The 27,900-nt window shown below is 45.6% G+C and overlaps 1 protein-coding gene across 1 annotated transcript in view; it reads left to right on the top strand.

Moving 5' to 3' along the window:
- CPPED1 (calcineurin like phosphoesterase domain containing 1) overlaps positions 1–4,262 on the top strand; it is a 146,155-nt gene extending 141,893 nt beyond the window's left edge. Inside the window, exon 4 of the mRNA XM_073647697.1 lies at positions 43–4,262. Within this exon, the coding sequence (XP_073503798.1) occupies positions 43–272 (230 nt within the window). The 3' untranslated portion in view covers positions 273–4,262. The remainder of the gene's footprint in view (positions 1–42) is intronic.
- The last annotated feature ends 23,638 nt before the right edge of the window (positions 4,263–27,900 follow it).

Below are 27,900 nucleotides of genomic sequence, written 5' to 3'. Positions count from 1 at the left end.
TTGAATGACAAAGAATTGACATGTTCTGTTTTTCTCTCGCAGGAGTAAAAGCCATATTCTCAGGACACTACCATAGGAATGCTGGAGGAACGTACAAAGATATTGACATGGTAGTGACATCGGCCATTGGGTGCCAGCTTGGGGAAGACCAACATGGCTTTCGTGTGGTGGTGATCACTGAAGAGAAGATTGTGCATAGATATTATAGCCTAGACCAACTCAAAAACCAAGGTCTCGATGAAGACCTCATGGACTTAATGAGGAAGGAATAGAGTGTGAAATGGCAATATTACATTTTCTGACACCATTTATTCCAAAATGTCAGGTTCTTTGATGATTACACTTCGATCCTATTACAATTTTATCTTATGGTACTTTTAACGCTTTAGAAAATGACACTAAAAATTTTTCTTTCTAAAATTAAAAAAAATTAAAAATCTGCTTCTATGAAGTTAAATTATCTGTTTAGCTTTTATGATGTTTATGCTTTTCAGGCAAAGCTGGGTGACTTACTGTAGAGGTGAATGCCCTACATATTTGGTGTATAGATTCTCAGATCCTGAAGACCATGGGCAGGATAATGAATTTGTGCCCAAGGCAGAAGTTTCAGGATCCACCCTCTTTTCAATCTGTTGCTCTCTCCTTCTTCCCCACCAGTCCTGATCATATGTATTTATAATACATGCTTAATGAGTAACAGTCATTTTAATTTTTATTTCATAAATCAGTTATACACACGAAAAAAAAATTGTAATGTATTTTAATAGAGAAATCTTTCTTTCTTCTCGTGGACTGATGCTTCACTTTCAATTCATAGGTAAAATCTGTCTTCAGTGAAGACAGATTTCCCCATTACTGACATAGGAGATGACAGTTGGTGCTTTTAAAATTTTATGTAGAGTGAAGGGGAGGAGCTAGAGGCCGACATTGACATCCTGCTGCAAGGTCTCATGAAACGACAGTTACAATTTTTCATAGAAATTTATGAGCACCAAATGTCAACTTTAAGAATAAATTATCAGTCCAGGAAGAGAAAGAGGCAGAAGATCTCTAATAGAATATAGTATAGTGTTTCTTATTGATTTATTTAAAAAAATAATTAAGGCAACGGTCAATCTTTAACATAATTGTGTTAGCTTCTACCCCTCAACATGTATGAAAAATCAGACATTACAGAGTAACAAATCAATAGTCCAAACAATTGGAATGAGGGCCTTACAATCTTAGAGGGATTACACAAAAAGTAAAAAGTGATATTTTGAATAATAGCCCAGCCATCATAAAAATAATGAAAAAAATAAGGTGATAAACATAATACAGCACCAACTAATCATCAACCAGTACCTGGGTAAACACAGGTATAAAGTGCTATTGAGAGTGGGGAATACTGTTCATGTCAAAAACTGACAAGTTAGATTAGTGAATAAGATTGGGCCACCTAAAAATATTGTTTTTTTTTTTGTGTGGCACTCTTGAATTGTAGGTGTCGGAGATAAATCTGATTGAGGTAGCAAATTCCAGAGATCAGGTGCAGCTCTAGACAACATTTGAAGACTGGAATTGGAAGGTCGGATTATGGAAGATGTTAGTCTTAGGTCATTGGCAGAGTGGACATATGCAAAGGATATAGAAGGTTTCTATCCTATTCTAAGTATGTAGTCCGAAGCTGGTTAGTTATTGCAATACATTTTGAAGAATAGGATTAATTTCGCTCAATCCTAGTTGTCCTGGACTCCCCCTAATTTTACCGATGACGTAAATGTAGCAGATTCCTCTAACTTGCTATGTAAATCTTGTTTTGCACAGTATGATCACAGGTCAAAGTTTCCATTCTCTAATGCACTAGATTACGGCAATAATTACGTTGAAAAATGCAAATTGTAATTTCATATTTCATTAAACTCTAAAATTATAGATTTGAGTTGTACTGGGTAATAATGACTTCACAGACTCATTAAACTGCGACGTGTTGGTTCACCCTGTATGAAGTAATGAAATGTCTTAAATAGCCTCTGCCTCTTACATCTGACATTGCATTGTTCATATTAGTCTGTGTGTCTTGGTGATACTTAATTATTATATACATTGTTAGACACTCTATAACTTTATAGAATTTAAAGGGGATGTCTTATAAAGACAACCAACGACTACCGCTATACATCTGCCTTGATGGGGCATATGGATGTTTTAGAGGGATACACCACTTAGAACCAACCTATGTGAGCCAAAATATAGATTGGCATACTAAGGACAGAACCTGGTTAGACCTAGCCTGCCTATGTATTACAAGATAAACCCTTCATCTCACCTGTAATACTACATTTCCCCACCTAGGCTGTTCTCTCCGAGGGGTCGAGGAGATGGAACCCCACCAAGGTGCCTGTCTTTAAAAGTGTAATATGGGTGTAAAAAGTCTTCATCTGTTACTTGATCGGTGGGTGACCAACTGTTGGAACCCCCAAGTCTCTGTAACTTATGGAGATTGCTGAGTCAGGATAATCTCTATGGAAGCTATAATTGGAGGCATATAGATTGTCGCCCAACTTCGAATCTGCAGTTTTTTGGTAGAACAGTGGGATTTTTTTTCAAAGGAGAAATGACAAGTAGAGGTGAGCGAACCCGGAAAAAAGTTTGAGGTTTGTACCAGACAGTTAGTGTCCGGTGCTAAACGCCGAATACAGACTTCTCCCGGAAGTCATTTGCAATGTTCGGAGTTCCGGGGGAAGTGAGAGAGAGAATTTTCCAGCTCAAAAGTTCGGGTCCCCATTGTTTTCAATGGGGTTCAAGTTCGGGTACACTTCTGGTACCCAAACCGAACTTTGGAATAAAGTTCAGGTCGGGTACCAGAACCCAAACTTTCATGGGTCTGCTCATCCCTAATGACTAGTAAATTCAAAGTTAGCTTTATTGCCATTGTTATACAAGTTCTTGTATCAGACATTTTGATTTACTATAGGTCTTTTTCAATGTGTGATGTCTATTATAACAGATGATTATTTTCACATTATTTTTTGCAGTTATCTTAGTTTTTGCTTTGTATGCATTGTGTATGACTAAATTCAGTTTAATACACGCTATACAAGTTGTGATACAAAAGGGATAGATGCTGTGACTCAGTAGAGAACGGCCATGATTCATTTGTGCTAAAAGAGAATTGGTTATATCTTTTGTATTTGCTAAGATGACATCATGTAAGAAATTAAGTATAAAGGCTGTGATACCAGTCATAAACTGGGCTCAACCTGGTAGTCAGATGGCCTCCTCATTTCATGCACATCTAAGATTAATCTAAGTATATTTTTCTTTTTAGGTTAATACCCCTTTAAAGAGTTTCTCCATGGACATAAAAATGCAAAAAAATGCACTTTAGTTATGAAATTGTGATCAAAGGTGTAGCAGTTCTCATTGTGTAGAGTGGCATGCTAGTGTAAGGAGACTTATAGGCCATGCAATGCTCCTCTGGAAAATTAAATATGCAAATTGCCTCTTCAGAGAGGAAGAGCGCTAGAACTCTAGTGCCTCCTATTGGAAGTAGCAATCCTAAAAGTCAATATCGACCCTTTAACAAGCCTTATGTGACTTAGGATAAAAGCCAAAGTCATATGACTAGGCTCGTTAAAGGGTCGATAGTGACTTTTAGGGTTGCTACTTCCAATAGGTGGCACTAGAGTTGAAGTTCTCTTCCTCTCTGAAAAGGCAATTTGCATAGTTATGAAATTGGCACAGATGTACTGATTTCAGATCCCTTCTTGCAGTCCCAACAGCTCCACTTCTGCATTCATTTCATCATAGTCAGAGTTCTTTCACTGAGTATCAATATGTGATAAATGGGACTGGCTGTCTGGTTGGGTCAGGTTCTTAGCTAAGCCAGCCCCCTTCTTCATCACAGCTAATGCAGAAATAAGGAAAGGGGCTGGCTTTGCGAATGAACTGAGCCTGACAGCCAACCCCTTCCATACATGTGACATAGATTGAAGGGGTGTGCTCTCTATCTTTGTCGAAACAAATGCAGAACTGGATCTTTGTGCCGATTTCTTAGAATTTTTGTCAGTCCAATATATTTCTATTTACAATAGAACCAAACAACTTTTCATGCCACCTGTCCACACGTTTCATGAGTGCTGTAGTGAAAATCTGACTGCTGTTACTATCTACATGATCACACTTGTGTTTTCTGTATTCTTCCTATATCATGTTATGCAAAAAAATAATTTTAATGAATTACAATCTATGCAAAATAAAGGATGTAATTATTTGTTTGAGTCATGTTTCACTTGTTTCTTTTTTATTCCATTAGGTTAATTAAAGATTACATGAAAGATGTTAATTAAAGATGTATTATTAGTAGTGTTGAGCATTCCGATACTGAAATATCGGGTATCGGCCGATATTCGCGGTATCGGAATTCCGATACTTAATTCCGATACTATTGCAATATCGTATACCGGAATCGGAAGTTCCCATAATGCAATGAGACATTTTCATTTTATTCAGCCAATGAGGATCCTAAGAAGTGTGAGCACATCCTGTTAGGCATGTAGGCATCTTAACTAATGGCATGGCTGTGATTGGCTGCTGAAATGATGTCATGATGCACTATAAAAGCCACCGCCGCCATTTTGAGCTCACTCTGCTGTGAATTCAGTTAGGGATAGGACGCTGTTGTTCTGAGGGACAGTTTTAGCTACCTATTTGCTCTATACTGCTTTACCCAAGCTACTTTCTAAATCACTGTGCCTTGCAGTGCTAGTGCACAGTTCCCTGTGCTGTTCACCGCTATCTGCAAGGTCTGTGTGTGTGAGTGCAGCTCACCCTGTAGTGTGTGCTTCAGCCAAGTCTGGTTGTAGTGCACTCAGTGTGTGTCACTGCCTCATACATTGTCCTTTTTTGCCAATTCATAATTTTTCCTGATATCTCCTATTAGTGTGGTGGTTCCATCTGTATTCAGCTAAATTGGTTCCAAACACACTATATAGGAGTAGATAGAGAAATTTTTTTCCGTCTTGCAGCACTAGTGCACAGTGCTCTGCATCTGTACTGTTCACCGCTGTCTGCAAGGTCTGGTGTGTGAGTGCAGCTCACCCTGTAGTGTGTGCTTCAACCCCGTCTGGTTGTAGTGCACTCAGTGTGTGTCACTGCCTCATACATTGTCCTTTATTGCCAATTCATAATTTTTCCTGATATCTCCTATTAGTGTGGTGGTTCCATCTGTATTCAGCTAAATTGGTTCCAAACACACTATATAGGAGTAGATAGAGAAATTTTTTTCCGTCTTGCAGCACTAGTGCACAGTGCTCTGCATCTGTACTGTTCACCGCTGTCTGCAAGGTCTGGTGTGTGAGTGCAGCTCACCCTGTAGTGTGTGCTTCAACCCCGTCTGGTTGTAGTGCACTCAGTGTGTGTCACTGCCTCATACATTGTCCTTTATTGCCAATTCATAATTTTTCCTGATATCTCCTATTAGTGTGGTGGTTCCATCTGTATTCAGCTAAATTGGTTCCAAACACACTATATAGGAGTAGATAGAGAATTTTTTTTCCGTCTTGCAGCACTAGTGCACAGTGCTCTGCATCTGTACTGTTCACCGCTGTCTGCAAGGTCTGGTGTGTGAGTGCAGCTCACCCTGTAGTGTGTGCTTCAACCCCGTCTGGTTGTAGTGCACTCAGTGTGTGTCACTGCCTCATACATTGTCCTTTATTGCCAATTCATAATTTTTCCTGATATCTCCTATTAGTGTGGTGGTTCCATCTGTATTCAGCTAAATTGGTTCCAAACACACTATATAGGAGTAGATAGAGAATTTTTTTTCCGTCTTGCAGCACTAGTGCACAGTGCTCTGCATCTGTACTGTTCACCGCTGTCTGCAAGGTCTGGTGTGTGAGTGCAGCTCACCCTGTAGTGTGTGCTTCAACCCCGTCTGGTTGTAGTGCACTCAGTGTGTGTCACTGCCTCATACATTGTCCTTTATTGCCAATTCATAATTTTTCCTGATATCTCCTATTAGTGTGGTGGTTCCATCCATATTCAGCTAAATTGATTCCAAACACACTATATAGGAGTAGATAGAGGAGCCTTTCTGCAGCATTGGGCCCTGCAGCCCCAGCCAGATTAGTATTAGCCTATTTTTTGCAGCCTCATCTATTGCATTGTAGGTTACCTTCCTACATTGTAATAGCTACAAAAAGTTTGTGATACTATCGTTATTACATCTTTAGGCACATCCAGTGTCTTTTTGTGACAAAAAAAACCTAAATAAAGTTCACCAAACACTCCACTTTACAGTTGTGTAGGCCACATTAGCTCATATTAAAGTCTAGTCCACACTTTATAAAATTAGTGTTTCTTATACCTGTTAGCAGCTGTTCAGGAATAAGCACACTAAGCCCTTAGTACTTTTCTGCCTATCTTTATCAGTCTACCAAGATGAAGAAGGCAGGGAGTAAGGCATGTGGTCGTGGTCGTGGGCGTGGGCGTGGAGTTTCTGCAGGGAGAGGACGTGAGGATTCTGTGCCTGCAGGGAGAGGACGTGGGGATTCTGTGCCTGCTGCGGGCACCAGTGACTCAGCATCCCCCAGTTTTACCAGGGAACAGTCCTTTATGCGCAGCTTTGTAGGAGCTAGCCGTACCCCACTGCTGCGCGAGGACCAAATTGAAGCCGTTGTCGGATGGATGGCAGCTAACGCATCGACTTCAATTAGTTCCAGATCCTCTCAGGTCCTGAGCACTGAAGAGCACCCATCTGTCTCTTCACCACCTGCCAAATTGCCCAGGCAGTCAGAGAGCCCTGGACAGGAGCCATCTCTACTTCTGTTCTCTGAATCTCTTGGCTTGGAAAGAGGGGGCCGCCAAGCAACCTCAATACCACAAATATGTGGAAACATGTGCGGACCAAGCACGTGGTGGAGTTACACAAACACACTGAAGACCTAGGCCAACCTACAGCGCCACCTACCACCTCTTCAGCTCGTGTTGTAGCCTCTTCCTCCAGCTCACACACAGCTGGTTCGGCTTCCTCACAGGATCGCCATGGAAGAATCTCTGGCACTGTTGTACAGAGACACAGTGTAATTCCACCCACAGCACCACTTTCCCAGTCATCCTCACACTCCCAGGCCAGTCTACAGCCATCGTTAGCACAGGCATGGGAGAAAAGGCGCCCATACTCGGCAAACCACCCCCGAGCACAGGCTCTGAATGCTGGCATTGCTAAACTACTGGCCCTTGAAATGCTATCATTCAGGCTGGTGGAGACTGACACATTCCGTAACTTTATGGCATTGGCAGTCCCACAATACAACGTGCCCAGCCGCTTTTATTTCAGCAGGCAAGCCGTCCCTGCCCTGCAACATCATGTGGAGGGAAAAATTAAACATGCGCTACAAAACGCCGTCAGTAGCAAGGTCCACCTGACCACTGATGCGTGGACCAGTAAGCATGGACAGGGACGATACCTTTCCCTCACTGCCCATTGGGTAAATGTTGTGGAGCCGGGTACAGATCTTGAGAGTGGCGCTGTACGTGTTCTGCCAACTCCAAGGATTGCAGGAATCCAGTCTGTACACATTGACTCCTCCTCATACTCCAGTTCCTCTGAATCAGCGCTGCAGGAGCCGTCACGGTCTACCTCCACATCGACCCGTGAACGGTTACCTGTTATGATGACCGATATGAGCACAGCCGTGGCCAAACGTCAACAGGCCGTATTAAAATTAATTTCTTTGGGGAATCGAAGCCACACAGCGCAGGAGCTCTGGAATGCCATCAAGCAGCAGAGTGACGTGTGGTTTGTGCCAGCGAATCTCCAGCCAGGCATGGTAGTGTGTGACAATGGCCGAAATCTGGTGGCAGCTCTGGGCCTAGGCAACCTCACTCACATCCCATGTCTGGCACATGTGCTCAACTTGGTCGTGCAGAGTTTTTTGAGGGACTATCCGGATCTTGATGCACTGCTTCACAAGGTCCGCATAGAGTGCGCTCACTTGCGGCGTTCCAGCAATGCAAGATCACGCATTGCAGCTCTGCAGCGCCGATTATGTCTTCCGGAACATCGCATCATATGTGACCTACCCACCAGGTGGAATTCAACGTTACATATGTTGGAGAGGTTGTGTGAGCAGCAGGCAGCAGTAATGGAGTACCAGCTGCAGCAGGCGCAAACAAGTCGCAGTGCGCGCCGTTCACACTTCACCACCACTGAGTGGGCCTCTATGAAGGACATTTGCCACGTTTTGCGTGCCTTCGATTATTCCACGCGGATGGCGAGTGCAGATGATGCACTAGTCAGCATGACTATCCCCCTTATCTGCCTGCTTGAAAAAACACTGCAAGCACTAAGGGACGAGGTTTTGGAAGAGGTGGAGGATGAGGAGTCACAAATGCCATCTGCTTCTCTACAGTCTGCGCAACGTGGTTCCTCACAAAGGCCTAGGCAGGGGACACTTTGTGAGGAGGATGAGGAGGAGTCAATGGATGAGGAAGACATCTGTCCAGAGGAGGGAGGTACACAATGCTCTAGTAGTCAGTATCTAGAGCGAGGGTGGGGTGATGCAGAGCAGGCAGAGATCACGCCTCAAGCAGGGGACAGCGTTTCTTGGCCAGTTGGCAGTCTGCAGCACATGGTTGATTTCATGCTGCAGTGCCTCAGAAACGACCGCCGCATCGCCCACATTCTCAACACGGCTGATTATTGGGTGTCCACCCTCCTAGATCCTCGCTACCGGGACAACTTACAAAGCCTCATAACACCATTGAACCGGGAGCGTAAAATGCGGGAGTACCAAGACGCACTGGTGCATTCCATCATGTTCTCCATTCCAACCGAGAGCAGTGCTGCTAGTGCTTTACAAAGCAGCTCAGTGCGTCGAGGCAGTGGAGGAAGCTCTGCACAAAGAGGGAGCAGAAGCAGCGCCTCAGCACAAGGCAAGACCAGTATGGCCGAAATGTGGCAAAGTTTTGTGTCCCCGCCGCCACAAATGTCTACACCATCACAGACAGCTCCAGTCAGCAGGAGGCAACGTTTCCGTCAGATGGTGACAGACTACATGTCTTGCCCTCTTAGTGTACTCCCAGACGGCTCTTCTCCCTTCAAGTTTTGGGTCTGTAAGCTGGATACATGGCCAGAGCTTAGTCAGTATGCACTGGAGGTGCTAGCTTGCCCTGCTGCTAGTGTATTATCGGAACGCGTCTTTAGTGCCGCAGGTGGTGTACTAACAGACCGTCGCATGCGACTATCCTCCGATAACGTTGACCGGCTTACTTTTCTCAAAATGAACAAGGCCTGGATCTCTCATGAATTTGCCAGTCCTCTTCCAGAATAAATAATTGGTTGGCAACAGTATCCAGGTCTCCTGTTCTGTTCATGTTTCTACCACCTGAACTGTAATCCCTGAGCTCCAACACCGCCAGTTGGCGCTCGGAAGTGCCGTCTGCACAGTCAACACTTGCTGCCGTGTTATTGGGGTTCAGTAACGTCAGCTGTTCTCCTGCTGTGCGGACGGCAATTTCTCCTGATTTGTCCACATCCACTGTACTACACATTTTAAAGTTGCTCCAATTACTCCTCTGGCTCCTCTGTTTTCATTCTTATCCCTGGGCTCCAGCACCGCCAGTTGGCGCTCGGAAGTGCTGTCTGCACAGTCAACACTTGCTACCATGTTATTGGGGTTCAGTAACGTCAGCTGTTCCCCTGCTGTGCGGACGGCAATTTCTCCTGCTCTGTCCACATTCTCACTACTACAGATTTTAAAGTTGCTCCAATTACACCTCTGGCTCCTCTGTTTTCAGTATTATCCCTGAGCTCCAACACCGCCAGTTGGCGCACGGAAGTGCCGTCTGCACAGTCAACACTTGCTGCCGTGTTATTGGGGTTCAGTAACGTCAGCTGTTCTCCTGCTGTGCGGACGGCAATTTCTCCTGCTTTGTCCAAATCCACTGTACTACACATTTTAAAGTTGCTCGAATTACACCTCTGGCTCCTCTGTTTTCATTCTTATCCCTGGGCTCCAGCACCGCCAGTTGGCGCTCGGAAGTGCCGTCTGCACAGTCAACACTTGCTGCCGTGTTATTGGGGTTCAGTAACGTCAGCTGTTCTCCTGCTGTGCGGACGGCAATTTCTCCTGCTTTGTCCACATCCACTGTACTACACATTTTAAAGTTGCTCGAATTACACCTCTGGCTCCTCTGTTTTCATTCTTATCCCTGGGCTCCAGCACCGCCAGTTGGCGCTCGGAAGTGCCGTCTGCACAGTCAACACTTGCTACCATGTTATTGGGGTTCAGTAACGTCAGCTGTTCCCCTGCTGTGTTCACGGCAATTTCTCCTGCTCTGTCCATATTCACTGTGCTACTTATTTAAAACTTGCTCCAATTACACCTCTGGCTCCTCCGTTTTTAGTATTTACCCTGGGCTCCAACACCGCCAGTTGGCGCTCGGAAGTGCTGTCTGCACAGTCAACACTTGCTGCCGTGTTATTGGGGTTCAGTAACGTCAGCTGTTCCCCTGCTGTGCGGACGGCAATTTCTCCTGCTCTGTCCACATTCTCACTACTACAGATTTTAAAGTTGCTCGAATTACACCTCTGGCTCCTCTGTTTTCATTCTTATCCCTGGGCTCCAGCACCGCCAGTTGGCGCTCGGAAGTGCTGTCTGCACAGTCAACACTTGCTACCATGTTATTGGGGTTCAGTAACGTCAGCTGTTCCCCTGCTGTGCGGACGGCAATTTCTCCTGCTCTGTCCACATTCTCACTACTACAGATTTTAAAGTTGCTCCAATTACACCTCTGGCTCCTCTGTTTTCATTCTTATCCCTGGGCTCCAGCACCGCCAGTTGGCGCTCGGAAGTGCCGTCTGCACAGTCAACACTTGCTGCGGTGTTATTGGGGTTCGGTAACGTCAGCTGTTCCCCTGCTGTGTTCACGGCAATTTCTCCTGCTCTGTCCATATTCACTGTGCTACTTATTTAAAACTTGCTCCAATTACACCTCTGGCTCCTCCGTTTTTAGTATTTACCCTGGGCTCCAACACCGCCAGTTGGCGCTCGGAAGTGCTGTCTGCACAGTCAACACTTGCTGCCGTGTTATTGGGGTTCAGTAACGTCAGCTGTTCTCCTGCTGTGCGGACGGCAATTTCTCCTGCTTTGTCCACATCCACTGTACTACACATTTTAAAGTTGCTCGAATTACACCTCTGGCTCCTCTGTTTTCATTCTTATCCCTGGGCTCCAGCACCGCCAGTTGGCGCTCGGAAGTGCCGTCTGCACAGTCAACACTTGCTGCGGTGTTATTGGGGTTCGGTAACGTCAGCTGTTCCCCTGCTGTGTTCACGGCAATTTCTCCTGCTCTGTCCATATTCACTGTGCTACTTATTTAAAACTTGCTCCAATTACACCTCTGGCTCCTCCGTTTTTAGTATTTACCCTGGGCTCCAATACCGCTAGTTGCTGCTCAGAAGTGCCGTCTGCACAGTCAACGCTTGCTCCAGTGTTATTGGGATTCAGTAACGTCAGCTGATCCCCAGCTGTGTGTCCGGCAAATTCTCCTGCTTTGTCCACATCCACTGTAGTACGGATTTAAAACCTCCTCCAAATACACCTCTGGCTCTTCTGTTTTTAGTATTTACCCTGGGCTCCAGCACCGCCAGCTGGTTCTCGGCAGTTCCATTGGCTCTTGTACCTTCTGCTACCCATCCGGGTTCCAGTACCGTCAGCTGGTTCTCGGCAGTGTCTTTGGCACGGGTACTCCCTCCTGCCCAGCCTGGTTCCAGCACGCCAGCTGTTTCCGGGTAGTGTCAACGTCACTTTGCCTCCAATGCGTTGTCCTGTCGTGTTGCGGTCGGGTTAGCCGACTCTATGGTGCCTGCAGTTTAGGTGACTCCTATGTGGGCTGCGGGATCTGGCAATGAAGGCTGGTTCCATAGTGCCAATAGGACAAGCACCCTCTGTAGGACTGTGGGTTTTGGTAACTGCGGCCGGCTCGCGGCCTTGAACTTTTTTTTTACATGGGTACCTTCTGCTACCCATCCGGGTTCCAGTACCGTCAGCTGGTTCTCGGCAGTGCCTTTGGATTAGGTGCCTCCTTCTCGGTATCCAAGTTCCACCAACGTCTGCTGGTCCTTGGTAGTGCTTTCTGGCACAGGTACCTCCTGCTTAGTAACCGAGTTCCAGTAACATCAGCTGGTCCTCGGTAGTTCCATTGGCTCTTGTACCTTCTGCTACCCATCCGGGTTCCAGTACCGTCAGCTGGTCCTCGGTAGTTCCATTTGCTCTTGTATCTTCTGCTACCCATCCGGGTTCCAGTACCGTCAGCTGGTTCTCGGCAGTGTCTTTGGCACGGGTACTCCCTCCTGCCCAGCCTGGTTCCAGCACGCCAGCTGTTTCCGGGTAGTGTCAACGTCACTTTGCCTCCAATGCGTTGTCCTGTCGTGTTGCGGTCGGGTTAGCCGACTCTATGGTGCCTGCAGTTTAGGTGACTCCTATGTGGGCTGCGGGATCTGGCAATGAAGGCTGGTTCCATAGTGCCAATAGGACAAGCACCCTCTGTAGGACTGTGGGTTTTGGTAACTGCGGCCGGCTCGCGGCCTTGAACTTTTTTTTTACATGGGTACCTTCTGCTACCCATCCGGGTTCCAGTACCGTCAGCTGGTTCTCGGCAGTGCCTTTGGATTAGGTGCCTCCTTCTCGGTATCCAAGTTCCACCAACGTCTGCTGGTCCTTGGTAGTGCTTTCTGGCACAGGTACCTCCTGCTTAGTAACCGAGTTCCAGTAACATCAGCTGGTCCTCGGTAGTTCCATTGGCTCTTGTACCTTCTGCTACCCATCCGGGTTCCAGTACCGTCAGCTGGTCCTCGGTAGTTCCATTTGCTCTTGTATCTTCTGCTACCCATCCGGGTTCCAGTACCGTCAGCTGGTTCTCGGCAGTGTCTTTGGCACGGGTACTCCCTCCTGCCCAGCCTGGTTCCAGCACGCCAGCTGTTTCCGGGTAGTGTCAACGTCACTTTGCCTCCAATGCGTTGTCCTGTCGTGTTGCGGTCGGGTTAGCCGACTCTATGGTGCCTGCAGTTTAGGTGACTCCTATGTGGGCTGCGGGATCTGGCAATAAAGGCTGGTTCCATAGTGCCAATAGGACAAGCACCCTCTGTAGGACTGTGGGTTTTGGTAACTGCGGCCGGCTCGCGGCCTTGAACTTTTTTTTTACATGGGTACCTTCTGCTACCCATCCGGGTTCCAGTACCGTCAGCTGGTTCTCGGCAGTGCCTTTGGATTAGGTGCCTCCTTCTCGGTATCCAAGTTCCACCAACGTCTGCTGGTCCTTGGTAGTGCTTTCTGGCACAGGTACCTCCTGCTTAGTAACCGAGTTCCAGTAACATCAGCTGGTCCTCGGTAGTTCCATTGGCTCTTGTACCTTCTGCTACCCATCCGGGTTCCAGTAACATCAGCTGGTCCTCGGTAGTTCCATTGGCTCTTGTACCTTCTGCTACCCATCCGGGTTCCAGTACCGTCAGCTGGTTCTCGGCAGTGCCTTTGGATTAGGTGCCTCCTTCTCGGTATCCAAGTTCCACCAACGTCTGCTGGTCCTTGGTAGTGCTTTCTGGCACAGGTACCTCCTGCTTAGTAACCGAGTTCCAGTAACATCAGCTGGTCCTCGGTAGTTCCATTGGCTCTTGTACCTTCTGCTATCCATCCGGGTTCCAGTACCGTCAGCTGGTCCTCGGTAGTTCCTCAGCTTTCTTGTACCTTCTGCTACATTTCCAAGTTCAAGCTTTTTGAAATGGTTCTTGGTAATCACTCTGGATCTCCCTGACGAGGACCCTGAAGACGAGGACCCTGAAGACCAACCCTAAGAAGACGAGGACCCCGAAGACAATGACCCTGAAGACGAGGACCCTGAAGACCACCCCGAAGAAGACGAGGACCCTGAAGACCACCCCGAAGAAGACGAGGACCCTGAAGACCACCCCGAAGAAGACGAGGACCCCAAAGACGAGGACCCAGAAGACCAACCCGAAGAAGACGAGGACCCCGAAGACGAGGACCCCCGAAGACGACGACCCTGAAGACCACCCCGAAGAAGACCAAGAAGATGACCCTGAAGAAGTTGACCAAGAAGACAAAGAAGAGAAGACAAGCACCAAGATACAGAAAAACAAGAGACAGAAAACCAAGAAGCAGAAATACAAGAAGCTGCAGAACAAAAAGCGGAAGAACATTAAGCATAAGACTAAAAATCAGAGCAAAAGATAATATCTAAATTATAAGCAGAAGATGACTAAGCAGTGTATGGGGGTGAGTCCGTTCCTCCTCGTGGTGCCCCTGGAAAAGACCTGCTGCTGCAGGCCAAACTGAACGCGGACAAATCCTGTTGTAAATCTTTTGTGACGGGCAGAACGAAAGGTGTAATGTCCAACCTTTTATAGATAACAACTACAGGAATGCCTGTCACAAATAAGAATATGATGAAGAAGAAGAATATGAAGAAGATGAAGAAGTAGAATATGAAGAATGTAAAAAAAAGAATAATACGAAGAAGGTGAAGAAGAAGAAGGTGAAGAAGAAGTGGATGAAAAAGATGCTGAGGATGATGGAGAAAGTGTGGGAGAAGTAAAAAAGAAGGTGAAGAGCATGGAAGTAGTGAAACATAAATATCTGACAAAATATAAAAATACTTAACATAGTTAATATTTCCGTAACTCAGAACATAATAAAAAAATATTAATTCCTGCTATTCCATTTGACTGGGCTAAACCTCTATGCCTTTATTGTCTCCCCCACCTCCCCCAATACATTCTACATTATTCTTAGTTGTTTTCCTTCATGTAGAAATAACCTACAAGGAAAGAAAGGGTTTATTTTAATTCCGATATTTATGTCCCATTGACTTGCATTGGTTTCCGGTATCGGAATCGGCGATATCCGATACTTTTTCGGTATCGGTCCGATCCAATCCGATCCGATATTTCCCGATATCGGAAGGTATCGCTCAACACTAATTATTAGATAAACAAGTATATTTGCAATGGGGTTCCATTAAAAAATGTGAAACCGTTCTGCTTTTACAGCCTCCATTAGGCCACGTTCACACTATCAGTATTTGGTCAGTATTTTACATCAGTATTTGTAAGCCAAAGCCAGGAGTAGAACAATCAGGAAAAGGAAAAGCCTAAGGCTATGCTCACATGTTGCATTTTTTGCTGCGTTTTTTTTTATGCAAATTTAAAAGCTGTGTTTTACAGTACCCGCAAAAGCTATGAGATTTCAGAAATCTTATGTACACACATTGTTTTTTTTTTCCTGGAAAACTACATTTTTGAAAACTGCAGCATGTCACTTCTTTCAGCGGTTTTACGGAGTTTTTGCAGTGTTTTTTCATCCATAGAAAGCAATGAGCAAGTGCAAAAATGTAGCAAAAAATGCAGTTATCAGGTTTTGCTGCGTTTTTAATTAAAAAAAGCAGGTACAGCACTATATGAAGCACATTTGTTTTTGTGATTTTCCCAAGTTTAAACCATAATGTCTTGGTGTTCTCACCTGAGAATGGCAGTTAGGATTAGTACAGTTTAATTACATTAGTGATATGTGTAAAGTAAACATTGGCTGACCAAGGTGTGAACTTGAACAAGACCTGATCAACTCAAAGGCTGACCAAAGTGTGAAAGTAAACGGTGTCCTACAAACTCAATGCTCTGCCAATGTCTTGGTAAACTATTCCGGACCAATTCACCTCGTCCCGTTGTTATATTCATTATTATGTATTTTTTCATGAACTCATATGAACTTTTTTTCAGACATTAAAAGTCTTTTTCCACTAAATAATTTGATCAAATTGCCCTTTTTCCAAAAATGGTTTCATGGTATCACACATGTCTTGCATTGGTGACCTCTGTTCATGTTTCTGTGGTGGAAGCAAAGCTGAACTTTGGTATCCTGAAAAACGCAGCAAAAAACACAGCAAAACCTGATTTTTGTAAGCATCTTTTTTACTGCCAAAGGAGCAGGTTTTGCCTGCAGAAAAAAAACGCAACATGTGAACATAACCTAATAGAAAATATGCACCACTTCTCTATTTTTCACCTACTCCTTACAAATCCTTACAAATACTGATGTAAAATAATGACCAAATACTGAATGTGTGAACAAGGCCTCAATCTGTACATCGCAGATTACTGAATAAGTCAACAGTGAGTGTGTCAGTGAGCCTGTCTTGGCGCAGGTTCTGAAACTCTTATTATTCTTAACTCCTTTCTAAACTGATTTATAACCTTTTCTTTGTAACATTCAGAACATTCATTTTTGTGCACATTTACTTTTAAATTTATCATTCCTACATTTGCTGAGCAGCTGAACGTTCGGCAATCTATCACTTTTTGCCTTTTCAACCTGATTAAAATGCCCTCCAGTGGGGTTCACCACTAGAAAGTCAAGAAAAATGTACATCTCCATGATCACTATCTCGCACATCTTCAGTTCCAAGAGCCTACTGAGACTTTTACATATATTTGTGAGAATATTAGCAGCTTATCATATAACATTGCTGACTTCAGGTTCATTGCCACTTCCAGAATTAGATACGATTTTGCAGAAAACAGAACCCAGCAAATGAGCAGAAACAATTCTGCCTGTCAGCAAAATGACCACTGAAAAACAATGTTAGAAGTTGGCATTTGCTGAGATGGTGTAAAAGTGATATTATTATATCCACACAGAATGACATGAACAATCCAATAAAATCCGGCAGCTATGTATATAATCAGCACACAAACCGTTGTTGTCAGGTATCATATACAGATGTTCGGTTTCCCTGTTTATTCATTCACAAATAATAGCAGAGTATTCAGTGGAAACAGTAATTGCATTCCTACTTTATGCAAGACTTGCAATTTACACAGGATTGCCTTGTCTCTATACATATATTTAGTTATTCTTGTTATTTTAGATTTTTTTTTGTTACTAGCATTAAACCACATATGTCAAACTCTGGCTCATTCACCAAGTCTGGCCCGTAGGGTGAGTATATTTGGCCCGCGATGCCGGGCAGGTCCCCCAAATATATTTAGCTCGCAATGGACTTTCAGCTAGCCAATACAGTTGAAAGCAATGGTGTTCCTCCCATCATTCCCCCTCTGCGTCTGACATCTCAGCGCAGAGGGCACAATGACTTCATTACAACACCCCGAAGTACCGAGATGTGCAGAGGATCTAAAGACAGCATAAAAAGACCAGAGCAGTGGGGGAATGGGCAGAGGTGCATATATTTTTTTTTTTATGTGGGGCCTATTATACTGTATTGTGCACAATGTGGGGCCATTATACTGTATGGAGGACTATGTGGTACCATTATACTGTATGGAGAACTATGTGGTACCATTATACTGTGTGGAGGACTATGTGGGGCCCATTATACTGTATGGAGGACTATGTGAGGCCATTATACTGTATGGAGGACTATGTGGGGTCATTATACTGTATGGAGGACTATATGGTACCATTATGTAACGGGTCTGGGAGGCGGAACCTCTGAGCAACTTATACAAGGGGGCGGTCCTTGTAAGGAAGCGGGTGGCGACCAGGGAAGACAGGCAGGTAGTCACAGCAGGTGACCGGGACAGTCTCTGGGTAAACGGGCAGGAGGTCACAGCAAGTGACCGGGGCAGTCTCTGGGTGAACGGGCAGGAGGTCACGGCAAGTGACCGGGACAGTCTCTGGGTAAAGGGTAGGTACGACCTGTGACGGCTGAGCCTCCAGGTAGGCTAGCAGGCAGATGGCAGATGTGTGCTCCCAGGTGAGCAGGCGAGAGTCTCTGGATAAGCAGGTGGTCACAGCATGTGACGGCGGAGCCTCCAGGTAGGCTAACAGGCAGGTAGCAGATGAGCGCTCCCAGGTGAGCGGGCAATAGTCTCTGGACTGGCAGGTGGTCACAGCACGTGACGGCGGAGCCTCCAGGTAGGCTAGCAGACAGGTAGCAGATGAGCGCTCCCAGGTGAGCGGGCAAGAGTCTCTGGACTGGCAGGTGGTCACAGCACGTGACGGCGGAGCCTCCAGGTAGGCTAGCAGGCGGATAGCAGGTGGGCGCTCCCAGGTGAGCGGGCAAGCTGGTCCATAGACAGACTGACAGGTGTCGGAAGGCAGACCGTCGGACCTCAGGCTAGCAAGCAGGTAAGCAGATAACAGGCAGGAATCAGACAGCAATCTGGCAGGAAACTGGCAGGTAACTGGCAGGTAACTGGAAACGGGACCTGAGGGCTGAAGCAGAGTAGTGAACAGTGCAACAACATTGCTCGGGCACCTCCATCTTGGAGGAGGTGCCTTATATATGGTGAAGTCCTCCGGCCATTGGCCGGGGACTCCTTAGGACGGCACGCGCGGCCCCAATAAGAGGGGGGGAGCGCGCGCCCTAAGCACCGTGGCCGGGAAGGAGCGCGCGCTGCCAGCAGAGCGGGAGGAGGATGCCGGGCTCGGAGCGGAGAGGTGGGGGGAACAGCGTCCCTGCCTAGCAGAGGGCAGGGACGCCGACGCTACACATTATACTGTATGGAGGACTATGTTGGGCCCATTATACTGTATGGAGGACTATTTGGGGCCATTATACTGTAGGGAGGACTATGTGGGGCCATTAGACTGTATGGAGGGCTATGTGGGGCCCATTATACTGTTTGGAGGACTATGTGAGGCCATTATACTGTTTGGAGGACTATGTGGGGCCAATATACTATATGGAGCACTATGTGGGGCCCATTATATTGTAGGGAGGACTATGTGGGGCCATTATACTGTAGGGAGGATTATGTGGGACCATTATACTGTATGAAAGACTGTGGGGCCCATTATACTGTATGGAGGACTATGTGAGGCCCATTATACTGTATGGAGGACTATGTGAGGCCCATTATACTGTATAAAGGACTATGTGGGGCCCATTATTCTGTATGGAGGACTAAGTGAGGTCATTATACTGTATGGAGGACTATATGGTACCATTATACTGTATGGAGGACTACGTTGGGCCCATTATACTGTATTGAGGACAATATGAGGCCATTATACTGTATGGAGCACTATGTGAGGCCATTATACTGTATGGATGACTATGTGGGGCTCATTATACTGTATGGAGTACTATGTGGGGCCATTATTCTGTATGGAGCACTATGTGGGGCCATTATTCTGTATGGAGGACTATGTGGGGCCATTATACTGTAGGGAGGACTATGTGTGGCCATTATACTGTATGGAGGACTACATGGGGCCCATTATACTGTTTGGAGGACTATGTGAGGCCATTATACTGTTTGGAGGACTATGTGGGACCCATTATTCTGTATGGAGGACTATGTGGGGCCAATATACTGTATGGAGCACTATGTGGGGCCCATTATACTGTAGGGAGGACTATGTGGGGCCCATTATACTGTATGGAGGACTATGTGGGGCCATTATACTGTAGGGAGGATTATGTGGGGCCATTATACTGTATGAAAGACTATGTGGGGCCCATTATACTGTATGGAGGACTATGTGAGGCCCATTATACTGTATGGAGGACTATATGAGGCCCATTATACTGTATGGAGGACTACGTTGGGCCCATTATACTGTATTGAGGACTATATGAGGCCATTATACTTTATGGAGCATTATGTGAGGCCATTATACTGTATGGATGACTATGTGGGACCCATTATACTGTATGGAGTACTATGTGGGGCCATTATTCTGTATGGAGCACTGTGTGGGGCCATTATTCTGTATGGAGGACTATGGGGGGCCCATTATACTTAAGGGAGGACTATGTGGGGCCCATTATACTGTATGGAGGACTATGTGGGGCAATTGTACTGTAGGGAGGACTATGTGGGGCCATTATACTGTATGAAGGACTATATGGGGCCCATTATACTGTATTGTGCACTATGTGAGGCCATTATACTGTATGGAGAACTATGTGGGGTCATTATACTGTATCAAGGACTATGTGGTACCATTATACTGTATGGAGGACTATGTGCGGCCCATTATACTGTATGGAGGACTATGTGGGGCCATTATATTGTATGGAGCACTATGTGGGGCCCATTATACTGTATGGAGGACTACGTTGGGCCCATTACACTGTATTGATGACTATATGAGGCCATTATACTTTATGGAGCATTATGTGAGGCCATTATACTGTATGGATGACTATGTGGGGCCCATTATACTGTATGGAGTACTATGTGGGGCCATTATTCTGTATGGAGCACTATGTGGGGCATTAATTCTGTATGGAGGACTATGTGGGGCCCATTATACTTAAGAGAGGACTATGTGGGGCCATTATACTGTATGGAGGACTATGTGGGGCCATTATACTGTATGAAGGACTATGTGGGGCCCATTATACTGTATTGTGCACTATGTGAGGCCATTATACTGTATGGAGAACTATGTGGGGTCATTATACTGTATCAAGGACTATGTGGTACCATTATACTGTATGGAGGACTATGTGCGGCCCATTATACTGTATAGAGGACTATGTGGGGCCATTATACTGTATGGAGCACTATGTGGGGCCCATTATACTGTAGGGAGTACTATGGTGGGCCCATTATACTGTATGGAGGACTATTTGAGGCCCAGTATACTGTATAAAGGACTATGTGGGGCCCATTATTCTGTATGGAAGACTAAGTGGGGCCCATTATACTGTATGAAGGGCTAAGTGGGGCCATTATACTGTATGGAGGACTAAGTGGGGTCATTATACTGTATGGAGGACTATATGGTACCATTATACTGCATGGAGGACTACGTTTGGCCCACTATACTGTATTGAGGACTATATGAGGCCATTATACTGTATGGAGCACTATGTGAGGCCATTATACTGTATGGATGACTATGTGGGGCCGATTATACTGTATGGAGCACTATGTGGGGCTATTATTCTGTATGGAGCACTATGTGGGGCCATTATTCTGTATGGAGGACTATGTGGGGCCCATTATACTGTAGGGAGGACTATGTGGGGCCATTATACTGTATGGAGGACTATGTGGGGCCATTATACTGTAGGGAGGACTATGTGGGGCCATTATACTGTATGGAGGACTATGTGGGGCCCATTATACTGTATGGAGGACTATCTGGGGCCCATTATACTGTTTGGAGGACTATGTGAGGCCATTATACTGTTTGGAGGACTATGGGTGGCCCATTATTCTGTATGGAGCACTATGTGGGGCCCATTATACTGTAGGGAGGACTATGTGGGGCCCATTATACTGTATGGAGGACTATGTGAGGCCCATTATACTGTATGGAGGACTATGTGAGGCCCATTATACCGTATAAAGGACTATGTGGGGCCCATTATTCTGTATGGAGGACTAAGTGGGGCCATTATACTGTATGGAGGACTAAGTGGGGTCATTATACTGTATCGATGACTATATGGTACCATTATAATGTATGGAGGACTACGTTGGGCCCATTATACTGTATTGAGGACTATATGAGGCCATTATACTGTATGGAGCATTATGTGAGGCCATTATACTGTATGGATGACTATGTGGGGCCCATTATACTGTATGGAGTACTATGTGGGGCCAATATTCTGTATGGAGCACTATGTGGGGCCATTATTCTGTATGGAGGACTATGTGAGGCCCATTATACTTAAGGGAGGACTATGTGGGGCCATTATACTGTATGGAGGACTATGTGGGGCCCATTATACTGTATGGAGGACTATGTGGGGCAATTGTACTGTAGGGAGGACTATGTGGGGCCATTATACTGTATGAAGGACTATGTGGGGCCCATTATACTGTATTGTGCACTATGTGAGGCCATTATACTGTATGGAGGACTATGTAGTACCATTATACTGTATGGAGGACTATGTGGTACCATTATACTGTATGGAGGACTATGTGCGGCCCATTATACTGTATGGAGGACTATGTGGGGCCATTATACTGTATGGAGCACTATGTGGGGCCCATTATACTGTAGGGAGGACTATGTGTGGCCCATTAAACTGTATGGAGGACTATTTGAATCCCCTTATACTGTATAAAGGACTATGTGGGGCCCATTATTCTGTATGGAGGAATAAGTGGGGCCCATTATACTGTATGGAGGGCTAAGTGGGGCCATTATACTGTATGGAGGACTAAGTGGGGTCATTATACTGTATGAAGGACTATATGGTACCATTATACTGTATGGAGGACTACGTTGGGCCCATTATACTGTATTGAGGACTATGTGAGGCCATTATACTGTATGGAGCACTATGTGAGGCCATTATACTGTATGGATGACTATGTGGGGCCCATTATACTGTATGGAGCACTATGTGGGGCCCATTATACTGTAGGGAGGACTATGTGGGGCCATTATACTGTATGGAGGACTATGTGGGGCCCATTATACTGTATGGAGGACTATGTGGGGCCATTATACTGTAGGGAGGACTATGTGGGGCCATTATACTGTATGAAGGACTATGTGGGGCCCATTATACTGTATTGTGCACTATGTGAGGCCATTATACTGTATGGAGAACTATGTGGGGTCATTATACTGTATGGAGGACTATGTGGTACCATTATACTGTGTGGAGGACTATGTGGGGCCCATTATACTGTATGGAGGACTATGTGAGGCCATTATACTGTATGGAGGACTATGTGAGGTCATTATACTGTATGAAGGACTATATGGTACCATTATACTGTATGTAGGACTATGTTGGGCCCATTATACTGTATGGAGGACTATGTGGGGCCATTATACTGTAGGGAGGACTATGTGGGGCCATTATACTGTATGGAGGACGATGTGGGGCCCATTATCTGTACGGAGGACTATGTGAGGCCATTATACTGTATGCAGCACTATGTGGGGTCATTATACTGTATGGAGGACTATATGGTACCATTATACTGTATGGAGGACTATGTGGGGCCCATTTTACTGTATGGAGGACTATGTGGGGCCATTATACTGTAGGGAGGACTATGTGGGGCCATTATACTGTATGAAGGTCTATGTGGGGCCCATTATACTGTATTGTGCACTATGTGAGGCCATTATACTGTATGGAGAACTATATGTGGTCATTATACTGTATGGAGGACTATGTGGTACCATTATACTGTATGGAGGACTATGTGGGACCCATTATACTGTATGGAGGACTATGTGAGGCCATTATACTGTATGGAGGACTATGTGGGGTCATTATACTGTATGGAGGACTATATGGTACCATTATACTGTATGTAGGACTATGTTGGGCCCATTATACTGTATGGAGGACTATGTGGGGCCATTATACTGTAAGGAGGACTATGTGGGGCCATTATTCTGTATGGAGGACTATGTGGGGTCATTATACTGTATGGAGGACTATATGGTACCATTATACTGTATGGAGGACTATGTTGGGCCCATTATACTGTATGGAGGACTATGTGGGGGCCATTATACTGTATGGGGCACTATTTGGGGCCCATTATACTGTAGGGATGACTATGTGGGGCCATTATACTGTATGGAGGACTATGTGGGGCCCATTATACTGTATGGAGGACAATGTGGGGCCATTATACTGTATGGAGGACTATGTGGGGCCATTATACTGTATGAAGGGCTATGTGGGGCCCATTATACTGTATGGAGGACTATGTGAGGCCCATTATACTGTATGGAGGACTATGTGAGGCCCATTATACTGTATGGAGGACTATGTGGGCCCATTATTCTGTATGGAGGACTAAGTGGGGCCCATTATACTGTATGGAGGACTATGTGAGGCCAATATTCTGTAGAGAGGACTATGTGGGGCCCATTATTCTGTATGGAGGACTATGTGGGGCCCATTATTCTGTATGGTGGACTAAGTGGGCCCATTATTCTGTATGGAGGACTATGTGTGGCCCACTATGCCTTATGGAGGACTAAGTGGGGCCCATTATACTGTATGGAACACTATATGAGGCCATTATACTGTATGGAGCACTATGTGGGGCCCATTATACTGTATGGAGGACTATGTTAGGCCCATTATACTGTATGGAGCACGATGTGGGCCCATTATACTGTGTGGAGCATTATGTGAGGCCATTATACTGTATGGATGCCTATGTGGGGGCCATTACTCTGTAAGGAGGACTATGTGGGGCCATTATTCTGTATGGAAAACTATGTGGAGCCCATTATACTGTATGGAGCACTATGTGGGGCCCATTATACTGTATGGAGCACTATGTGGGGCCATTATTCTGTATGGAGGACTATGTGGGGCCATTATTCTCTATGGAGGACTATGTCGAGTCCATTATACTGTATGGAGCACTATGTGGGGCCATTATACTGTATGGAGCACTATGTGGGGCCATTATAATGTATGGAGCACTATGTGGGGCACATTATACTGTATTGAGCACTATTTGGTGCCCATTATACTGTATGGAGCACTATGTGGGGCCCATTATACTGTATGGAGCACTATGTAGACCCCATTATGCTGTATGGAGCACTATATGGACCCCATTATACTGTATGGAGGACTATGTGGTGCCCATTATACTGTATGGAGTACTATGTGGGGCCCATTATTCTGTATGGAGGACTATGTGGGGCCCGTTTTTCTGTATGAAGGACTATGTGGGGCCCATTATTCTGTATGGAGGACTAAGTAGGGCCCATTATTCTGTATGGAGGACTATGTGGGGCCCATTATACTGTATGGAGGACTATTTGGGGCCCATTATACTGTATGGAGCACAATGTGGGCCCATTATACTGTGTGGAGCATTATGTGAGGCCATTATACTGTATGGATGACTATGTGGGGGCCATTATTCTGTAAGGAGGACTATATGGGGCCATTATTCTGTATGGAAAACTAAGTGGAGCCCATTATACTGTATGGAGCACTATGTGGGGCCCATTATACTGTATGGAGCACTATGTGGGGCCATTATTCTGTATGGAGGACTATGTGGGGCCATTATTCTGTATGGAGGACTATGTCGAGTCCATTATACTGTATGGAGCACTATGTGGGGCCATTATACTGTATGGAGCACTATGTGGGGCCATTATTCTGTATGGAGGACTATGTGGGGCCATTATTCTGTATGGAGGACTATGTCGAGTCCATTATACTGTATGGAGCACTATGTGGGGCCATTATACTGTATGGAGCACTATGTGGGGCCATTATAATGTATGGAGCACTATGTGGGGCACATTATACTGTATGGAGCACTATTTGGTGCCCATTATACTGTATGGAGCACTATGTGGGGCCCATTATACTGTATGGAGCACTATGTAGACCCCATTATGCTGTATGGAGCACTATATGGACCCCATTATACTGTATGGAGGACTATGTGGTGCCCATTATACTGTATGGAGTACTATGTGGGGCCCATTATTCTGTATGGAGGACTATGTGGGGCCGGTTTTTCTGTATGAAGGACTATGTGGGGCCCATTATTCTGTATGGAGGACTAAGTAGGGCCCATTATTCTGTATGGAGGACTATGTGGGGCCCATTATACTGTATGGAGGACTATTTGGGGCCCATTATACTGTATGGAGCACAATGTGGGCCCATTATACTGTGTGGAGCATTATGTGAGGCCATTATACTGTATGGATGACTATGTGGGGGCCATTATTCTGTAAGGAGGATTATATGGGGCCATTATTCTGTATGGAAAACTAAGTGGAGCCCATTATACTGTATGGAGCACTATGTGGGGCCCATTATACTGTATGGAGCACTATGTGGGGCCATTATTCTGTATGGAGGACTATGTCGAGTCCATTATACTGTATGGAGCACTATGTGGGGCCATTATACTGTATGGAGCACTATGTGGGGCCATTATACTGTATGAAGCACTATGTGGGGCCCATTATTCTGTATGGAGGACTATTTGGTACCATTATACTGTATGGAGGACTATGTGGGGGCCATTATACTGTATGGAGCACTATGTGGGGCCCATTATACTGTAGGGATGACTATGTGGGGCCATTATACTTTATGGAGGACTATGTGGGGCCCATTATACTGTATGGAGGACTATGTGGGGCCATTATACTGTATGGAGGACTATGTGGGGCCATTATTCTGTATGAAGGACTATGTGGGGCCCATTATACTGTGTGGAGCATTATGTGAGGCCATTATACTGTATGGATGACTATGTGGGGGCCATTATTCTGTATGGAGCACTATGTGGGGCAATTATTCTGTAAGGAGGACTATGTGGGGCCATTATTCTGTATGGAGCACTATGTGGGGTCATTATTCTGTATGGAGGACTAAGTGGGGCCATTATTCTGTATGGAGGACTGTGTCGAGTCCATTATACTGTATGGAGCAATATGTGGGGCCATTATACTGTATGGAGCACTATGTGGGGCCATTATACTGTATGGAGCACTATGTGGTGCCCATTATACTGTATGGAGGACTATGTGGGGCCCATTATACTGTATGGAGGACTATGTGGTGCCCATTATACTGTATGGAGCAGTATGTAGACCCCATTATAATGTATGGAGCATTATATGGACCCCATTATACTGTATGGAGGACTACGAGGTGCCCATTATACTGTATGGAGCACTATATGGGGCCCATTATTCTGTATGGAGGACTATGTGGGGCCCATTATTCTGTATGGAGGACTATGTGGGGCCCATTATACTGAATGGAGGACTATGTGGGGTCCATTATACTGTATGGAGCACTATGTGGAGCCCATTATTCTGTATGGAGGACTATGTGGGGCCCATTATTCTGTATGGAGGACTATGTGGGGCCCATTATACTGAATGGAGGACTATGTGGGGTCCATTATACTGCATGGAGCACTATGTGGAGCCGTTTATACTGTATGGCGCACTATGTGGGGCCAATTATACTGTATGGAGCACTATGTGGGCCCATTATACTGTATGGATGACTATGTGGGGCCATTATACTGTAGGGAGGACTATGTTGGGCCATTATACTGTAGGGAGGACTATGTGGGGCCCATTATACTCTATGGAGGACTATGTGAGGCCAGTATACTGTATTGAGGACTATGTGGGGTCATTATACTGTATGGAGGACTATATGGTACCATTATACTGTATGGAGGACTATGTTGGGCCCATTATACTGTTTGGAGGACTATGTGGGGCCCATTATTCTGTATGGAGTACTATGTGGGGCCACTATACTGTATGGAGGACTATTTTGGGCCCATTATACTGTAGGGAGGACTATGTGGGGCCCATTATACTCTATGGAGGACTATGTGAGGCCATTATACTGTATGGAGGACTATATGGTACCATTATACTGTATGGAGGACTATGTGGGGCCCATTATACTCTATGGAGGACTATGTGGGGTCATTATACTGTATGGAGGACTATATGGTACCATTATACTGTATGGAGGACTATGTGGGGCCACTATACGGTATGGAGGACTATTTTGGGCCCATTATACTGTATGGAGGACTATGTGGGGCCACTATACGGTATGGAGGACTATTTTGGGCCCATTATACTGTAGGGAGGACTATGTGGGTGCCATGATACTGTATGGAGGACTATGTGGGGCCCATTATACTGTATGGAGGACTATGTGGGGCCATTATACTGTATGGAGGACTATGTGGGGCCATTGTACTGTATGAAGGACTATGTTTGGCCATTATACTGTATGGAGGACTATGTGAGGCCCATTATACTGTATGGAGGACTATGTGAGGCCCATTATACTGTATGGAGGACTATGTGGGGCCCATTATTCTGTATGGAGGGCTAAGTGGGGCCCATTATACTGTATGGAGGACTATGTGAGGCCATTATTCTGTACGGAGGACTATGTGGG

Source organism: Phyllobates terribilis, unplaced genomic scaffold (genome assembly GCF_046119375.1).
Source record: "Phyllobates terribilis strain yellow unplaced genomic scaffold, ASM4611937v1 Scaffold_9__5_contigs__length_417890890, whole genome shotgun sequence".
NCBI classification, from domain to species: Eukaryota; Metazoa; Chordata; class Amphibia; order Anura; family Dendrobatidae; genus Phyllobates; species Phyllobates terribilis.
Note: the sequence above shows the minus strand (reverse complement) of the source record. Positions and strands in the feature narration are given on the sequence as shown.